The 19,735-nt window shown below is 40.2% G+C and overlaps 1 protein-coding gene across 1 annotated transcript in view; it reads left to right on the forward strand.

The window, feature by feature from the left end:
* LOC117519456 (collagen alpha-1(XXIV) chain) overlaps positions 1-19,735 on the forward strand; it is a 240,449-nt gene that overhangs the window by 181,614 nt on the left and 39,100 nt on the right. Inside the window, 8 exon segments of the mRNA XM_034180800.1 lie at positions 79-132; positions 1,261-1,314; positions 3,973-4,026; positions 5,307-5,360; positions 6,090-6,197; positions 15,682-15,735; positions 16,140-16,247; positions 17,681-17,734. Of these exon segments, the coding sequence (XP_034036691.1) occupies positions 79-132; positions 1,261-1,314; positions 3,973-4,026; positions 5,307-5,360; positions 6,090-6,197; positions 15,682-15,735; positions 16,140-16,247; positions 17,681-17,734 (540 nt within the window).

Below are 19,735 nucleotides of genomic sequence, written 5' to 3' on the forward strand. Positions count from 1 at the left end.
AACAAAAATATAATCCTGTACAGAATACAACTCTGCTCTTGTCCTCAAGGTATCTTTTGGTGTAATTTGTTGTTGTAGGGACCAAAAGGAGCTCCTGGAGATGCAGGACCTGATGGAGAACAAGGACCTGAAGTACTATGCATTAACTATTAGTAACTGTTTAAAAAAGTTAATTCTTAAATACTTGTCCCAATTTGTACACATATGTAATCAGGTACATAAGTATTTTGGCAATGACGCAATTAAACAATCAAGATGTGCTTGGAGCTGTTTACTTTACACAAATCTATGGATGGATTCATGAACATCTCCACGTCACTGAATATGTCTTGGACTTCATTTCTATTAGTCATTAAAAAAATACAAACAGTCTGATACTGTATGGTAAATCTGTCACTGTGCAAGACAGAGATTAGTGAGGGAAGCCACCAAGACACCCATTTCAATGCTGGAGGAGTTACAGGCTTCTGTAACTGTGATTGGAGAAACTGTGCACTGTGCAACTTTTCCCTGTTGCATCACCAGTTAAACAGCTTCATGGTGGAGTGGAACAGAGAAGGATTTTCTCTTAAAGACTTTGAGCTACAATTTGCCAGAAGGCACATGGGAGTCTCGAGCCTAGATTTGATCCACTTTCTTGTATGAAAATCCATCTCTATTTCACAATACCATGAACATGTGACTAGTGATGCAACCGACAAAAGGTGCACATGCTCAATTTCTCCAATCATTTTCAGAAGCCTATAATACTGTGAGGAATTGTCATGGGCCTTGTTGACTTCCCTCACTAGTTTCCATCTTTCACAGTTACTAAGTATTTGAGAACTGCCCACTCCAGACAAATTTAACATACTCCACAATACTGTTAAATTTAAGTCAGTCTCTTACAGGCCTTGGCACTCACTGGTGGATGAGAGTCTACGACACCCCCGGATGGGACACCAGTCTCACACAGGTTACTTCCCCAGCTAAGTCCGATTCTCATTCACAGCTAAGTGGATTGAAAGTGTGACCGGGAATCAATCCCATGTCCACATATTGGTAGCCCAGCTCCTTATCCCATTGGACTACCTGCCAAACAAACTGTTTAAAGACATGTACAGTGATATGGAAATGTTCATGTATCCATCCAGTGACTTGTCTAGAGAAAAAAGTACTTAATACATAGCAGTCCCAGTATTTCTGACCAGGACTTTTATGTAGAAGCATATTTATACACTGAAAAAAGTAAAAGTTGTGTTCCTTGTCTCACATTTTGAGGGTGAACCTGGTGGAGAGGGCGAACCAGGTGCTATTGGAGAACCCGGATTAAAGGTCAGTACATCTTCATCTTCTGCAGTGGTTTGTGTAATTTTATGGGTTTACACAACTTTTGACCTTTTTCCACTTGCACTGTATGATGTGTGTTGTCTTAGTGTGGCGTTTTGTCTTCATGTTGGAATAGATGATGCTGGCGATGATATGGAAAAGTATCATCTGCCGTGACTAAAGTGGAACAAAATCTGGATGACTTCTGTGGTGTTTGACATTACAACAAATTAAGTATGCAAAATGGGGATGTAGCATTCTAACACAGTGATGTAACCTTTAAAGCCATATATTTGGAACAAGTATATTGTTTTGCAAGAACTCCATACAGAATTGAAATCGATGAACAGCTGTATTGTTTTGTTTTGTTTTGTTTTGTTTTCTCTCTCTCTCTCTCTCTAGTTTTTTGACATTTCTAGTTCTGTCCTCAGTAGCCTCTTTGGCAGGTTATAATTACATTAATCTGTCCAGTTGTGTTTCCACTTCTGGAAACCTAAGTGTGTACGAAAATGGCTTAAGAATCCAATACCTTGACCTTGGCCCAAATGAATTCTGTAAGGGCAGTGCCAGGGCACCCTTCATTGACATAACAGATGTTATAGAAATCAGCAAAAGGAACTGAGAGGAGTTGGCCAACAAACAGACAACCAGACATGACCTTTATTTTTGGCAAGTTTGATCTCACCTAGGCACGTCAGGAGCCTACAGTACTTGACCAATGACCATAACAATTGACCTTTGGGAAATATGGTCTTGCCTGCCCAGTTTCAGAACCCATTGGTGGGCATTGTTGTGAAAAATAAATTTTGACCTTTCACCTACAGTGGGGTAAAAAAGTATTTAGTCAGTCCCTGATTGTGCAAGTTCTCCTACTTAGAAAGATGAGAGAGGTCTGTAATTTTCATCATAGGTACACTTCATTAATGAGAGACAAAATGAGAAAAAAAATCCAGAAAATCACTTTGTATGATTTTTAAAGAATTAATTTGTAAATTGTGGTGGAAAATAAGTATTTGGTCACCCACAAACAAGTAAGATTTCTGGCTCTCACAGACCTGTAACTTCTTCTTTAAGAAGCTCTTCTGTCCTCCACCTGTTACCTGTATTAATGGCACTTGATTGAACTCATCATCTGTATAAAAGACACCTATCCACAGCCTCAAACAGTCAGACTCCAAACTCAACCATGGCCAAGACCAAAGAGCTGTCGAAGGACACCAGGAGGATCATTGTATAGATGTGCACCAGGCTGGGAAGAGTGAGTCTACAATAGTTAAGCAGGTTGGTGTGAATAAATCAACTGTGGGAGCAATTGTAAGAAAATGGAAGGCATACAAGACCATTGATAATCTCCCTCGATCTGGGGCTCCACGCAAGATGTCATCCCGTGGGGTCAAAATGATCATGAGAAAGGTGAACAAAAATCCAAGAACTACACGGCGGGACCTGATGAATGACCTGCAGAGAGCTGGGACCAAAGTAACAAAGGCTACACACTACGCAGAGAGGGACTCAAATCCTACAGTGCCAGTCATGTCCCCCTGCTTAAGCCAGTACATGTCCAGGCCCATCTGAAGTTTGCCAGAGAGCATATGGATGATCCAGAAGAGGACTGGGAGAATATCACGTGGTCACATGAAACCAAAATAGAACTTTTTAGTAAAAACTCAACTAGTCATGTCTGTGACGCATGGGGATGGAAACATCATGCTCTGGGGCTGTTTTTCTGCAAAGGGGACAGGACGACAGATCTGTGTTAAGGGAAGAATGAATGGGGCCATGTATCATGAGACTTTAAGCCAAAACCTCCTTCCTTCAGTGAGAGCATTGAAGATGCATTGTGGCTGGGTCTTCCAGCATGACAGTGATCCCAAACACACCGCTCGGGCAACAAAGGAGTGGCTCCGTAAAAACCATTTCAAAGTCCTGGAGTGGCCAAGTCAGTCTCCAGACCTCAACCCCATAGAAAATTTGTTGAGGGAGTTGAAAGTCCATGTTGCCCAGCGACAGCCCCAAAACATCACTGCTCTAGAGGAGATCTGCATGGAGGAATGGGCCAAAATACCAGCTACAGTGTGTGCAAACCTGGTGAAGACTTACAGGAAACGTTTGACCTCTGTCATTGCCAACAAAGATTATGTTACAAAGTATTGAGTTGAACTTTTGTTATTGACCAGATACTTATTTTCCACCATAATTTACAAATAAATTCTTTAAAAATCCTACAATGTGATTTCCTGGATTTTTTTTTCTCATTTTGTCTCTCATAATTGAAGTGTACCTATGTTGAAAATTACTGACCTCTCTCATCTTTCTAAGTAGGAGAACTTGCACAATCAGGGACTGACTAAATACTTTTTTTTACCCCACTGTAATTATCTTGACCTTTGCTAAAACAAGCCCTTTAAGGGCAATTCTGGAGTTTGGTGGAAATCTACAAAGGACCTGGGAGGAGTAGAGGAACAAAAACTAACGTTTCTTAAATTGTCATTTGATATGAGCCTGCCACAAGGCAAAAATGCATTTGAAAAGCACATGACATGAACATGGACATCATTTTATCTACGAACAAATCAAATTTTTTTCATAACTTTCACCACTTCCAAGTGGAAAAGGGGCTTCAGTATTTGATGTCTGAAGAAGCACCATGTTGTGTCATTGCAGGGTGATGTTGGTCCTTCAGGAGCTGAAGGGGAGGAAGGACAGCAGGGAATAAGAGTGAGCTGCTCCGTACAACCTACTAAAACTTTCTTTCTTTCTGTTTGTGTGTTTGTGTGCCACATTCATGTTTTGTGTTCACTCATTTTAATGACCATGTCTATGTATCCATCCATGCATACTACACACAGAAAGGCCCATTCAGTGGAACGGCAAAGTGTCTCAAACTTTTGGAGACACTTTGCCGTTCAGTTGGAAGGGAAAGTGTCTCCAGTCCTTTGACTGGTAGTGTATGCCTGTCATCATGAGTGCACCATGCTCTTACATCATATCAATGTAGTATTGTAGATATTAATACAATAACATGCTTTTGGGGGGTGGTATGCAATTTCAGAGGCCCGACGTCCATGCCCAGATATTCGCCCGAGTTAGACGAGGGCGAATATCTGGGCATGGACGTCGGGCCTCTGAAATTGTATACCGCTCGACAACTGCATGTTATTTGCATTATTATCACTTACTGCGATACATAACACGTGGAATCACATTAACAATATTTAATGTCATTTCAAAACGCACGACACCCAGCAAACGCATACATAAAAAGTTGGCTACTTTAACTTTTGTCGTGTTGGATGGCACTGCGCTGCTCTCCAATTTTGCCAGGGTGTCCCCATCAAGCTGGCTGCTTTGGCTGCTGTTCATTGTTGGACTATCCATGAGAAAATCATCCGGAATATTGGGACCAACACACACTTCTCGTCTTTTCATCTGTTTGTCTGCGGATAGTTCTTGGGCTGCGCGCTATGATGTCATCAGTTTACGCACAGCAGGCGGGTATTCGGATACCCGCCTGTTACTGCGGCCAAGTATAGCCAGGTAGCGTAAATATAAATCTATGGGTAGCATAGCAACACCTCAGTAAGTGATACTAATGATCATTAACCCCTTAACGCCCGAATGTATATAGCTGTATATAAAAAAATGTTTTGTGTGTGTTTTTGCCTTAAGTAGATGGTAAATAATGTTGAGATTATTAATTTCACTTTTGCACAAAAACTAGATAGTAATATTGGGTATTCTGGTAATGACTTTATGTTATAATGTTATAATAATAATGATGGTATGTTGCAAATTTGCGACAACAGGCATACAGGTCAATTTGGTAAGTTGCATATTTGAGTCAGAGATTGTAGCATATATGCGACGATGGGCATTAAGGGGTTAAAGGTTTCATTTTACAGTTCATGTGAACCTGGCTTTAAGGAGGTCAGGGCTTCATAGCGTGTTTGTTTCTTATGGTGTGAACAGTGAAAACCTAAATGCTGTTGTGTTTGTAGGGTCCTCCTGGTCTCCCTGGTGAAGATGGCCCTCAAGGAAAAGATGGAGGCAAGGTAAATGTAACAAATTTTTTCATGAAATGCCACACGGAGCACCCACATGGCACATTTCTCTATGAATGATCCTGCACGCAAGTGTTGAGATCCCCAGTGGCTGGCAAAGTCCAAGGGGACACCCACACTTCACGTGGCTGTGGCAGATAGATAGTTAGAGAAGAAGGGATGAGCCAGTTTCCTCCTGCACCTAAGACTGTTCTGTGGTGTTGTGAATGTGGTGACATATTTAGATTTTACATTTCATATATTAATGTTTAGCTGTCACTATTTTCTGTAACACTGAGCCTAAGTGACATATCTCTGTTGATCCAGCCAGTCAAAGACAGAAAACAGAACTGACACTGTTCCATCTTGAGTTGACGGTGACCCTAAAAAGCTGTTCTGTGCAGGAACCACAGATTGTAGGCATGAAATAGTTCTCAGTACTGTGCACAATTTGGGCAACATGTGCCCAACATATCAATTAGTCTAATATTTAGTCTTAAATTGTTATGTGCAGGTGAATGTTATTATGAAGGCTGAAAAACTGTAAAGATGTTCATAAAATAAACTTATTGTTCCCAAAAATAGTGACAGTAACTGAATTATGACAGGCTAACTGGGACTATTGGCTTCTTTCTGTTTATTTCTTGAATGTTACATCACGAATAAGGCATGTTAAAGTTTGTTTGTTTGTTTTCCATTTGTCCACCTGTTTTTTTCTTTCTCTCTCTCTGTAACTCTAAGGGTGAGCCAGGTGATCCTGGAGTAACAGGAGAACAAGGGGACAGAGGTTTAGAAGGAGACTCCGGACCCGCTGGACCTCCTGGAAATCCAGGGAAGCAGGGCTTTCGTGTAAGTTTTTCCAAACATTTCTGTTCATCAGATTTCTCTATCGTTGCTCTGGCTTTAGAGAAAACCAGAGCACTCCCTAAAATATTGTTGATTTACAGCAGTCTCATAGATCATCTTGAAAAGTAAGTCAACCTTTCTAAGTCTTGAATGGCATCCAGTCATATATTACAGAGAGGAACATGGTAGCTTTGGTGGCCCTGAGTCCTGAGTTCATAACATTTCATATGGTGTGCCACAGGGAAGCTGTCTTGGTCCTTTGCTTTTCTCAAACTATATGTTTCACCTGGGTGATGTCATCAGAAAATATAATGTTTTCATAATTACGCTAATGGCACACAGTTATGCATCTCTGTAGATCAGTCTGCTTTCACATCCTGTCTGTCCACGCTTCAATAAATGGATGCGTAACAATTTATTGATGTTTAATGAAGACAAGATAGAGATTCTTCCACTTGGTCCAAAGGCCAAAAGAAATACAGGAGCCTAAAACCTTGGACCACATACTTTGTGCCTCAGATAAAAAGCATAGCAACAACAACAACAAAATAGCCTTCTTCCACCTTAGAGAAAACACGAAAGTCCATCCTTTTCTCCCACCAGTATGATGTTCACAAACTCATTTACTGTTGTTCCTTAAAAAAAAGACATGCTATGAGCTGTGCTATCAGACTCCAAACAAAAACCATGAAATCCCTGCATCAAAGTCAGAAAACATTTTAAAGTGGTTTTGCTGGTGTACAATGCTTTAAATGGTCAAAAACAGGCCTGCACTTCATGTGCCTTCACAGTCACTTTGATCGTACTGTTTTTTGTTTGTTTTTTGATTTGAACTTTGACTTTTTGCAAAAACGAACATTGTAAAATATGCATTGAAGATACAACACACAGAATGAGCAAATGTGCAATGACAATAAGCAATGGCAATGATATAACATTTGAATAAAAACAAAACCAACCACAATGTGAATTTAAAAAAAACTATATTTAAAAAAGGGAGTTCACCCAGTCAGAGGATCTAAAGCAAACAACCGGTCTTCCCACCTTACACCACCCCATTTACATTATACTGTACATTACATTGTACTTGTACAATGTAAAATTACATGTACATGTACTTACATTTGTACTGGCAAGATAGGAGTTCCACTTCAAATGGAAGCTGTCCTTCCTATCCAGGAGTTTAAATGAGAGGCTCTGTTAACCCCCAAAAGGTGAATCAGCTGCAAATTGTGAATTATCTGCCACTGCAGGATATCTTGGTTGCAAACCCTAGCAAAGCAAAAATTTATTTATTTATTTAATTTTTTTGGCGGGGGTCACAACAGCCGGGGAGGTGGGGAGGTGATCCGAGCAGCTCTCGCTTCTGGTGTCAAGTGCCTGGTCCAGCTCAACGTGTGCCACTCCAGGGACAGTGACAGGTGAGGAGTTTGACTGGGACGGTCCACTTGTCAAACTCAGGGAGGACTGAAACCTCCCCCTCCGGTAAACAGCTCAATAATCTCAAGAGAAGCATTGTAGAAAAACAAACAACACTAGCTTCTAACCTCACTAAGGTAGACAAGGAGCTACAACCTTATTTTTATCCATATGAGCCATCCTCTGAGCTGGAAAAATAATATTGACCTGAACGAGCAGGCGACGGAGAAACGGAAGTGTAGGGACCGTCTACAAAGTGCAAAAAGAAGACACCAGAAAAATATTCAATAAATTCAGGTGTGGTGTCACCAAATTCACTGCACACATTAGTTGTCTCCTGCTGGTTATACTACAGCACTCAGGTTGGAATAATGTCATTGTGGAAAAACTTTGGAGAATTTTTTATTGTTTAAATTTTCAAGAGTGTCAATGTGACTGGCGTCCTGTCCAGGGTGTACCCCGCCACACGCCCTATGGCTGTTGGGATAGGCTCCATACCCCTTGCAGCCCTTTACTGGAATAAGCACTTGGAGATGAGTGAGTGAGTGAGTGAGTGTCAATGTTATATGGTGTAGTGAAACAAAATTTTTTGCACACATCAGTGATCTCCTGCTGGTTATACTACAGCACTCAGTTTGGAAAAAAGTTGCAAAAAATTGAATGTTAGTGATTTTGTATCATTAAAATAACTCATAAAATGAGCAATAAAATTCACTAATTCATTAACAATCCATTTTTGCACATTTTTTTTCAAACTGAGTGCTGTAGTATAACCAGCAGGACAGCACTGATGTGTGCAGGGAATTTGGTGACACCACACTTGAATTTATTGAATATTTCCCTGGTATCTTGTTTTTGTACTTGTAGACGGTCTCTACACTTGCGTTTCTCCGCTGCCTGCTCGTTCAGATTAATATTATTTTTTCCAGCTCAGAGGACGGCTCATATAAATAAAAATTAGTTGTAGCTCGTTGTCTACCTTGCCGAGGTTAGAAATTAGTGTTGTTTGTTTTTCTACAATGTTTCTCTTCAGATTATTGAGCCATTTATCGGAGGGGGAGGTTTCTGTCCTCTGTGAGTTTGACAGGTGGACCATCTCAGTCAAACTCCTCACCTGACACTGTTCCCGGAGCGTGACATGCTGTGTTGGGCCAGGCCCTTGACACCAGAAGCGACAGTTGCTCAGATCACCTCCCCACCTCACCAGCTGTGGTGACCCCACCAAAAATTAAAGAAAAATGTTTTTTTAATCATTTCTGCGGTCGTAGGGTTTGTGATCAAGATTTCCTGCAGTAACTTATCCGTAAACTGAAATCCATAAACAACATAAAATGAAAAAATATACATATATTATGAATGATATTAACGTTTTGGGAGACCCGCGTTCACGTTTTGGGAGATATTTTTTCAGCATTCACGTTGTGCAATTAACGCTTTGTGGATAATTCACAATTTGCAGCTGATTCTCATTTTGGGGGATAACATGCTCTCTAATGTGATGCGATAAGTTTACGCCCCATTATCAAAGTCGTCTGAACCCATTTTGCGTTGTGTGAGGGAAAGGAATCGTGAATTGATGGGTCCATCCATCCATCCATCCATTTTCTTCCGCTTCATCCGAAGTCGGGTCGCGGGGGCAGCAGCTCAAGCAAAGCCGCCCAGACCTCCCGATCCCCACATACCTTCCCCAGCTCCTCCGGGGGAAGCCCCAAGGTGTTCCCAAGCCAGCTGCGAGACGTCGTCCCTCCAGCGTGTCCTGGGTCTTCCCAGGGGCCTCCTCCCGATGGGATGTGCCTGGAACACCTCTCCAGCAAGGCGTCCAGGGGGCATCCGAAAAAGATGCCCAAGCCACCTCAGCTGGCTCCTTTCGACGTGGAGGAGCAGCGACTCGACTCTGAGCTCCTCCCGAGTGACCGAGCTCCTTGCCCTATCTCTAAGGGAGCGCCCAGCCACCCTGCAGAGGAAACTCATCTCGGCCGCTTGTACTCACGATCTCTGTTGTGTGTTGGGGGAGCGTGGCTGGATGTTTTGGTGTTCTTTTCTTTTCTTTGCTCTCCAGGTGGCATGAGGGCTGATTTGTCTGTGAAGAAGGTGCTGGCTGAAGAGTCTTCACCCTCATCAACATCATGGAAAGCACCTGTGATTGGTGCTCACGTGCAACCTGGACGACTTGCAGCTGAAGCAGATAATTGGTTGGCGTTCTGCATTTAAGTCATGTGTGATTTGAGCAGAGCTGCCGGGAACTCGACCTTGTGACGTTCGTTTGTGAGATGCTGAGGACCGCGCCTGGGTTTTGACACATCGAGCCCGTGAAGCAGGGAGGGGTGAGGACACATGCTGTCAGCACACACTAAAGGTAATTAAGTGTTTAAGTAATTGTTGATAGTAACTTGGTGTTTTGTTACACAGTATACTGGAATTGTGAAGAGAATTGTGCAGTTTGCTTCTCACTGCTGTGGCGTGAAGGATAAGTGATCCTCCACTTGTTGTGAGAAGCTGCTCATTTGCATAAAGTAAAAAAAGGACACTGACCTGAGTGTGTTGCTGATAGCGTGTGTTTATTGGAAGATATAGTTGTATCTGTTGACTTACCTCACCTTCTCTTTGCTTCACAGAGAATCAGTTTGTCGTGTCCACCTGGGGGGTGTTTGGCGGTGGTAGGAAGTCCAGGAGCGCCGGCTTTAATCCTTGCGGGCGCTGGAGAGCGAGCCACGAATCACTCCACCAGAGGGACGTTGTTTTTATGTTTTTACACTTTTAAGCACAGGTGAATAATAAATAGTTTCTGTTTGGAACCGCTTTCTGGTTATTTTTAGCGCTGGGTCCTGTCTGACGCAGGTCCGCTCCTCAACCCGTGTCGACACATAACAATCTCGTTCTTTCGGTCATGAGCCAAATCTCATGACCCTAGGTGAGGGTCGGAACGTAGATTGATCGGTAAATCGAGAGCTTTGCCCCCCTGCTCATCTCTCTCTTCACCATGATGGTCCGATACAGCGACCGCAGCGCTGTAGATGCTGCACCGATCCGTTTGTTGATCTCACGCTCCATCCATCTCGCTTTCGTGAACAAGACCCCAAGATACTTAAACTCCTCCACTTGAGGCAAGGACACTCCACCGACCTGAAGAGGGCAAAGCACCTTTTTCCGGTCGAGAACCATGGCCTCGGATTTGGAAGTACTGATCTTCATCCCGGACGCTTCACACTCGGCTGCAAACTGCTCCAGTGCACGCTGAAGGTCCTGATTTGACAAAGCCAACAGAACCACATCGTCCTCAGACAACAGAGATGAGATTCTGTGGTTCCCAAACCGGACCCCCTCTACACCCTGACTGCACCTAGAAATTCTGTCCATAAAGGTAATGAACGGAACGATGACAAAGGGCAGCCCTGGCGGGTCACCCAATGCAAATAATCTCTGAGAGAAGGGTACCTTTGTTTCTTTTTTTAAGTTTGATAACACAAAGAAAAAAACTGGTGGTGCAGCTTTTATGTAATTGAATTGAATTTATGTACGGAACAACATTCCCAAAAACATTAATGAGATGAGCTCAGTGAAGAAACAGGTTTTAGAACCTGATAACACCTCCGAACGTATTTAAAAAACATTTCACAGACGTTAGCATGGTGACATCACAGGCTGGTAGCTAACAGTAAAACTCAGTTTCATTTGTGTGTATATATATATATATATATATATATATATCCTCTCTGTCATATATTATGTAAAAGTGAGAAATAGACACTTCTCAAACTGAAAACGCTGTTTTTGTAACGTGATAACACCTCGGGAGTCATTTACAAGAAATTTTGCAGACGTTAGCATGCATGCTAACTTCCACTAACTCAAAGCTAACTTTCAATGGAGTTACATTTGTCTCATTAATACCTGCAAATACACAGAGGGTGATCTGCAAATATTCCTTGATTTGCACAACTTCCACTCTTAAAACATTAATATTGTTTTTTGATTGATTGATTGACCGAGGGGCTTTATTGAACATGTACAAATTGTACATAAGACAATAAGATATTAATAATTAATTAAACAACTACAAATTATCAAGAACACAATGCTTATATGGCCGCGTAATATATTAGATTGTAGTTTGAGCAATTCCAATCACAATCGTAAAATATTAATGACTTATTTTGACACACAGTACTTTGGGCACTTCTTGTACAAAAGGTGCTCTACGAATATTCTTTGTTCTTCCGCTATTACTTCTTCTTTCTCTTGTTATTATTGGTAAATTTACAGTTTTTGCCAACTGCTTACACCCAAAAAGCAAATGCTTAGATTAAAACTTCAAATCCAAAACTTCTTGTAACAAGAGCTAAAACACAATATGACAATACCTTAAACACATTTTCTGCTTTGCACTTTGCTTGCAATTCTTCAACACAGTTGTTGCAGAACATTACATGTGGTTTCCTACATTAGACACTGAACTCAACGATACAATACCTTGTTATCACTGGAAAACACTTTTAATAAAAAAGCAAAACACATCTGGCAATTGGAAACACTTATGCACACATCTGAAAACACTCACACAGAAAACATACCACCAATCAATCTGACATTTGGCACTACAAATAGAGCTCAGGTAAGACATTTTGACAAATCTGCAATCATGGAGGTGGTAACACCCAGAGAAAGAGGAAGAAGACAAGGAAGACAAAGATAGATATGTAGACAAAGACAATGAAGAGCAAGAAGGAGAAATGTTTCAAATGAAATTCAAGCAACTTTGGTGGACCATGTGATCAACCACGGCCTCACACTGAGGGAAGCTGCACTCTAAAAAGGTTCTGTCTCAAAAATTGAAGTAACAATTTGCATATATTTTTGCATTTTTTTTCTTTCAATTTAGTTATTTCATAATGCCACAAGACCTTTCTAGTTATGTAAGTTGAAATACCTTTACGTAGTAAAGTTACAGTAAAATAATGTAAGGAAATCTATGCAAATTGTTACATCACTTTTTCTGACTGAGACAGTGGTTTATTTTTTTAGTGTGGACAAAGGTTCAACTCAAACCTCAGCTGCCACACAGTGGCTAGTACTGTCCAGTGCAATATTCTGATGTTACTGTACCATATATGTAAACTACAGTACTGTAAACACTTGTTTTCATTGTCTTGTTTTGTTTTTTTGAATATGAACTGTACAGTACTCTATCTTTCTTTAGGTATTTGTAAGAAAGTTCAATTTATTTGTAAAAAAAAAAAAAAAACAGGGAAATAACACTTTTGTTACTAAATACTGTAACTTTCAAGTCTTGACAAAAAGAAATGAAAATATATTGACTTCAGTATTTTATGTAAACACATCAGTGTGTTGCTGTTGATTACCCTACCATTAATTAATGCTTCGATCTTAAATATGATCAATCTATCTTTATTAGTTGGCTATGTACCACAGGCTTTTAAGGTGGCAGTAATTAAACCATTACTTAAAAAGCCATCACTTGACCCAGCTATCTTAGCTAATTATAGGCCAATCTCCAACCTTCCTTTTCTCTCAAAAATTCTTGAAAGGGTAGTTGTAAAACAGCTAACTGATCATCTGCAGAGGAATGGTCTATTTGAAGAGTTTCAGTCAGGTTTTAGAATTCATCATAGTACAGAAACAGCATTAGTGAAGGTTACAAATGATCTTCTTATGGCCTCAGACAGTGGACTCATCTCTGTGCTTGTTCTGTTAGACCTCAGTGCTGCTTTTGATATTGTTGACCATAAAATTTTATTACAGAGATTAGAGCATGCCATAGGTATTAAAGGCACTGCGCTGCGGTGGTTTGAATCATATTTATCGAATAGATTACAATTTGTTCATACAAATGGGGAATCTTCTTCACAGACTAAGGTTAATTATGGAGTTCCACAAGGTTCTGTGCTAGGACCAATTTTATTCACTTTATACATGCTTCCCTTAGGCAGTATTATTAGACAGCATTGCTTAAATTGTCATTGTTATGCAGATGATACCCAGCTTTATCTATCCATGAAGCTAGAGGACACACACCAATTAACTAAACTGCAGGATTGTCTTACAGACATAAAGACATGGATGACCTCTAATTTCCTGCTTTTAAACTCAGATAAAACTGAAGTTATTGTACTTGGCCCCACAAATCTTAGAAACATGGTGTCTAACCAGATCCTTACTCTGGATGGCATTACCCTGACCTCTAGTAATACTGTGAGAAATCTTGGAGTCATTTTTGATCAGGATATGTCATTCAATGCGCATATTAAACAAATATGTAGGACTGCTTTTTTGCATTTGTGCAATATCTCTAAAATTAGAAAGGTCTTGTCTCAGAGTGATGCTGAAAAACTAATTCATGCATTTATTTCCTCTAGGCTGGACTATTGTAATTCATTATCAGGTTGTCCTAAAAGTTCCCTGAAAAGCCTTCAGTTAATTCAAAATGCTGCAGCTAGAGTACTGACAGGGACTAGAAGGAGAGAGCATATCTCACCCATATTGGCCTCTCTTCATTGGCTTCCTGTTAATTCTAGAATAGAATTTAAATTTCTTCTTCTTACTTATAAGGTTGTGAATAATCAGGTCCCATCTTATCTTAGGGACCTCATAGTACCATATCACCCCAATAGAGCACTTCGCTCTCAGACTGCAGGCTTACTTGTAGTTCCTAGGGTTTGTAAGAGTAGAATGGGAGGCACAGCCTTCAGCTTTCAGGCTCCTCTCCTGTGGAACCAGCTCCCAATTCAGATCAGGGAGACAGACACCCTCTCTACTTTTAAGGTTAGGCTTAAAACTTTCCTTTTTGCTAAAGCTTATAGTTAGGGCTGGATCAGGTGACCCTGAACCATCCCTTAGTTATGCTGCTATAGACTTAGATTGCTGGGGGGTTCCCATGATGCACTGAATGTTTCTTTCTCTTTTTGCTCTGTATGCACCACTCTGCATTTAATCATTAGTGACTGATCTCTGCTCCCCTCCACAGCATGTCTTTTTCCTGGTTCTCTCCCTCAGCCCCAACCAGTCCCAGCAGAAGACTGCCCCTCCCTGAGCCTGGTTCTGCTGGAGGTTTCTTCCTGTTAAAAGGGAGTTTTTCCTTCCCACTGTCGCCAAGTGCTTGCTCACAGGGGGTCGTTTTGACCATTGGGTTTTTTTCCGTAATTATTGTATGGCTTTGCCTTACAATATAAAGCACCTTGGAGCAACTGTTTGTTGTGATTTGGCACTATATAAATAAAATTGATTTGATTTTGATTTGATTTGATTAGAAAGTGTTTCAAAATGGTGCATGTGTGTATCATTTTGTTGCTAGAATGACATTTTTAGAAGAGATTGTTAGGTTTTGATTGTAGGGTTTCATTTTCTGTGAGGAGTTTTACAACTAGTGTTGTGTCTTATCTTGCTTGTGTGTAGAGTTTTGACACATTGAGTCAAATTTTGTAAAATGTGTGTAAGCAATCAGCAAAAACTATAGTAAGTGCTCTTAATTTTGAAGATAAAAATAATCTTGTATATTGCAGTAGAACGAGTAGAAAAGGGGCAGTTTCTACAATTTTTTAAAAAATTTTATACAGGGAAGGGCCCTGAGATTATGCCCTTGCAGGCCATTAGGGGTCAGTGTTCTTTTGAACAGGCCCAGCGAGTAAGGTTGTTTAAGCCCTGGTGGGGGTTTAGCCATAGCTAGTAGCTGTTTTACAGATTCTGTCAGTACTTGTATGTTTTGAGATGGCTTTCCCACTCCAGCTATGGCATGAATTAACAGGAAGGTCATTGGTGTCTTGAGGCCATAACACACAAGTACTCCATTAAAATGAAAGAAAGCAGAATGGTCATTTTGTTAGCATTGTGAACTGTTTATAATCACATTTTTTCAACTCATTGCAGTGACTGCATATGTTTGATCCCTGCATGTAAAACTGCTCATTTATTTATGTTGGCTGAAAAGGTTCCATTTTGTCATACTGAAGCTGGTGTGAACATGGCATTAGATGTTGCAGCCATGACTTTCCCTGTTAATAAAATGTATAATTGATGTGTTTTGCACAAACCCCTGATGACTTTTCCATTTCAGGGGCCAGAAGGAAAACTTGGCCCTCCAGGAAACCGAGGCCGGCACGGCAAGAAGGTAAGGACCTCGTTCACCAGCGCTGCCTACGCACAATATGTTTGTCTGCAGTGAAGATCACTGCTGCTCTTCAAGTGGTTCCAGAAAAGTACTGTGTCATGTTGAATGATATGACTGATCCATCATTCAGCTCAAATGTGATGCTGTTGACTCAAGTTCTGAAGTAAACAAGTAACTGAAACAAGCCGTGGAGACATTCTGCATTTGTTGTTCTGTTTTCAGTTCAGATGATTTGATCCAGAGTTCATCTAACAGCTGCACACTCTTTTGACATGACTGGTTTTATGCACACGTTCATTTCTGCTTCATTACCTTCACATTATTTTCAATGTTCTTTCACTTGATTCCAGTAAAGTGAGGACAGAGGTCAGACTCAGCTCTCTGTTTTCACACTGTTTTTGCAGGGAGAAAAAGGTCCTCCAGGTCTTGCTGGTGAGGTTGGTGAACGAGGTGACATTGGTCAGACAGGGAAGGTGGGACAAAAAGGTGCCAGAGGAACCCGGGGCCCACCGGTTAGTTTTCAGTTATTCTAACTTTCCTTCAGCAGCCAGTATTGGACAGTGCAAAAACAGTATTGCATGATGCTACTGGGTTGATGCAGCATTGCCCACCGTGCTAGCTAGCTAGCTTGCAGTGCTAAAAATAGAAGCATGATCAACAACGAGGGATGTCCCGATCTGATCACGTGATCGGAAATTGGGCCCGATCATGTGGTTTCAGACTTGATCGAAATCAGACTTTGCGTCCCGATCATGAATCTGATATAGATTTTATCCTCATTATTTTGATCAGTGCTATTTCAAGCTCATTATTGCAGATTTTCACACTGAAAGTGTCAGAAGCATCAAGAATCGGTCTAAAAAGCATTATTTTCAATGAGACATGTTGCTTTTTAGAGGAGTCAGAAGCGTCGCTTCAAAGGCCGAGCTAAAGCAACGCTTCTGACGGGAGCGCACGTTGCCACTTGTTGGCAGGCTGACGCGGTCAAAGTTCAACCCAATCCAACTTTCGACACTCTGAGCTGTAACGTAGCTTCGCACTGTCCAATAGGAATGACGCATCGGGCGAAAACACAGAAGACTAGTGGCAGAAACCACTGATCTGTACAAAACAGAAACATGTCACAGGACTGCTCATTTATAGAGCAGTTTTCTGAAGAAAAATCCTTGGAAATGTTTTTTGTTGTTGTTTGTTACCTCAAAATTTCTGATTACTGTTAAAAGAAAAAGTTTAGAACACTTGTAAGTTGAGATACTGTTTGTTTTTATTTATTTAATTCAAATTTATATTTTTATTTTTGCACTACTGTTAATTGATTGTTCGAACTACCTTACAGAAGTGCTCTGTTACATTGTTGTACTATTATTACTTGATTGTTCAAGCTACCTCAAGGAGAAGTGCACTGTTTAAGTGATAAATAATAAAATAAGGTGATTAAAATGAAAAATATTATATATTTAGCATTTGTTCATTGGTCATTCAGTTTTTTAAAGTATCGGATCGGGACTCGGTATCAACAACTACTCAAGATCAGATGACTCAGAATTGGATCGGGGCCAAAAAAAAAACCTGATCGGGATATCCCTATCAATAACTGTAAATCACTACCATATGTCTGGTTTTCAACCTGAAATGTTTAAAAAAAAAATTATCTGCAAGCAAACCAGTGCTAGAAAGTCAATAATGTATTGATACTGTTTTTGTAGTGTATTTTTTGCTTTGTACATGATCACGCTAATAGTACTCAAACAATTGAGGCCTATTTACTGGATACCCAGCTTGCATATCTTTTGTCTTAACTAAATAAGCAGAAAGTAATTTTATTGCACTTATAAGAAATACATATGATAACTGTGCAATAGAAGCAAGAAAACTTGCAAAAACGTTTAATGACAAAAGATGAAAAATGAGAACATCTGTGTCTGTGTCTGGTTTTTGTTTCCAGGGCCATCCTGGAGTCATGGGACTGGAAGGGCAACCAGGATTGCTGGGATACACAGTACGTTTATTGTAACTGTGGTTGTCTCCATTTGTATGGAATGTACACAGGATTTGACAAAGGATTGGACAGCCTTTCCCAATGGGAAACACACACACACAATGCACAAAATTACGAGGACACACATAGTAGATTGCAATAGCCATTTACAGTTGTGTTCAAAATAATAGCAATGCATTTAAAAAGTGAGTAAAGCTCAAAATCCGCAATAGCTTTTATTTCCATACACACAAATGCATTGGGAACACTACACATTCTATTCCAAATTAAAACAAGAAGAAAACTTTATCAATTTAATAACAAAGTAATAACAAATTAATTTGTTATTACTTTACAGAAACAATAAAAAGGAATATTAGGCTGTTTAAAAAATAGCAGTGTCTGTGTGTCTTTGTTAACAAAATTTTAACTATTAGAGAAAAAATTACTCATAACCATCCCAAAGACGTATCGTTATCTTTGGCTGCTTTCAGTGATGCCGGTATTTGGTTAGACTCTTTCTCTCCGATTGTTCTGTCTGAGTTATTTTCATTAGTTACTTCATCCAAACCATCAACATGTTTATTAGACCCCATTCCTACCAGGCTGCTCAAGGAAGCCCTACCATTATTTAATGCTTCGATCTTAAATATGATCAATCTATCTTTGTTAGTTGGCTATGTACCACAGGCTTTTAAGGTGGCAGTAATTAAACCATTACTTAAAAAGCCATCACTTGACCCAGCTATCTTAGCTAATTATAGGCCAATCTCCAACCTTCCTTTTCTCTCAAAAATTCTTGAAAGGGTAGTTGTAAAACAGCTAACTGATCATCTGCAGAGGAATGGTCTATTTGAAGAGTTTCAGTCAGGTTTTAGAATTCATCATAGTACAGAAACAGCATTAGTGAAGGTTACAAATGATCTTCTTATGGCCTCGGACAGTGGACTCATCTCTGTGCTTGTTCTGTTAGACCTCAGTGCTGCTTTTGATACTGTTGACCATAAAATTTTATTACAGAGATTAGAGCATGCCATAGGTATTAAAGGCACTGCGCTGCGGTGGTTTGAATCATATTTGTCTAATAGATTACAATTTGTTCATGTAAATGGGGAATCTTCTTCACAGACTAAAGTTAATTATGGAGTTCCACAAGGTTCTGTGCTAGGACCAATTTTATTCACTTTATATATGCTTCCCTTAGGCAGTATTATTAGACGGTATTGCTTAAATTTTCATTGTTACGCAGATGATACCCAGCTTTATCTATCCATGAAGCCAGAGGACACACACCAATTAGCTAAACTGCAGGATTGTCTTACAGACATAAAGACATGGATGACCTCTAATTTCCTGCTTTTAAACTCAGATAAAACTGAAGTTATTGTACTTGGCCCCACAAATCTTAGAAACATGGTGTCTAACCAGATCCTTACTCTGGATGGCATTACCCTGACCTCTAGTAATACTGTGAGAAATCTTGGAGTCATTTTTGATCAGGATATGTCATTCAAAGCACATATTAAACAAATATGTAGGACTGCTTTTTTGCATTTACGCAATATCTCTAAAATCAGAAAGGTCTTGTCTCAGAGTGATGCTGAAAAACTAATTCATGCATTTATTTCCTCTAGGCTGGACTATTGTAATTCATTATTATCAGGTTGTCCTAAAAGTTCCCTAAAAAACCTTCAGTTAATTCAAAATGCTGCAGCTAGAGTACTGACGGGGACTAGAAGGAGAGAGCATATCTCACCCATATTGGCCTCTCTTCATTGGCTTCCTGTTAATTCTAGAATAGAATTTAAAATTCTTCTTCTTACTTATAAGGTTTTGAATAATCAGGTCCCATCTTATCTTAGGGACCTCGTAGTACCATATCACCCCAATAGAGCGCTTCGCTCTCAGACTGCAGGCTTACTTGTAGTTCCTAGGGTTTGTAAGAGTAGAATGGGAGGCAGAGCCTTCAGCTTTCAGGCTCCTCTCCTGTGGAACCAGCTCCCAATTCAGATCAGGGAGACA

This window comes from Thalassophryne amazonica, chromosome 10 (assembly GCF_902500255.1).
Source record: "Thalassophryne amazonica chromosome 10, fThaAma1.1, whole genome shotgun sequence".
Classification (NCBI taxonomy): domain Eukaryota; kingdom Metazoa; phylum Chordata; class Actinopteri; order Batrachoidiformes; family Batrachoididae; genus Thalassophryne; species Thalassophryne amazonica.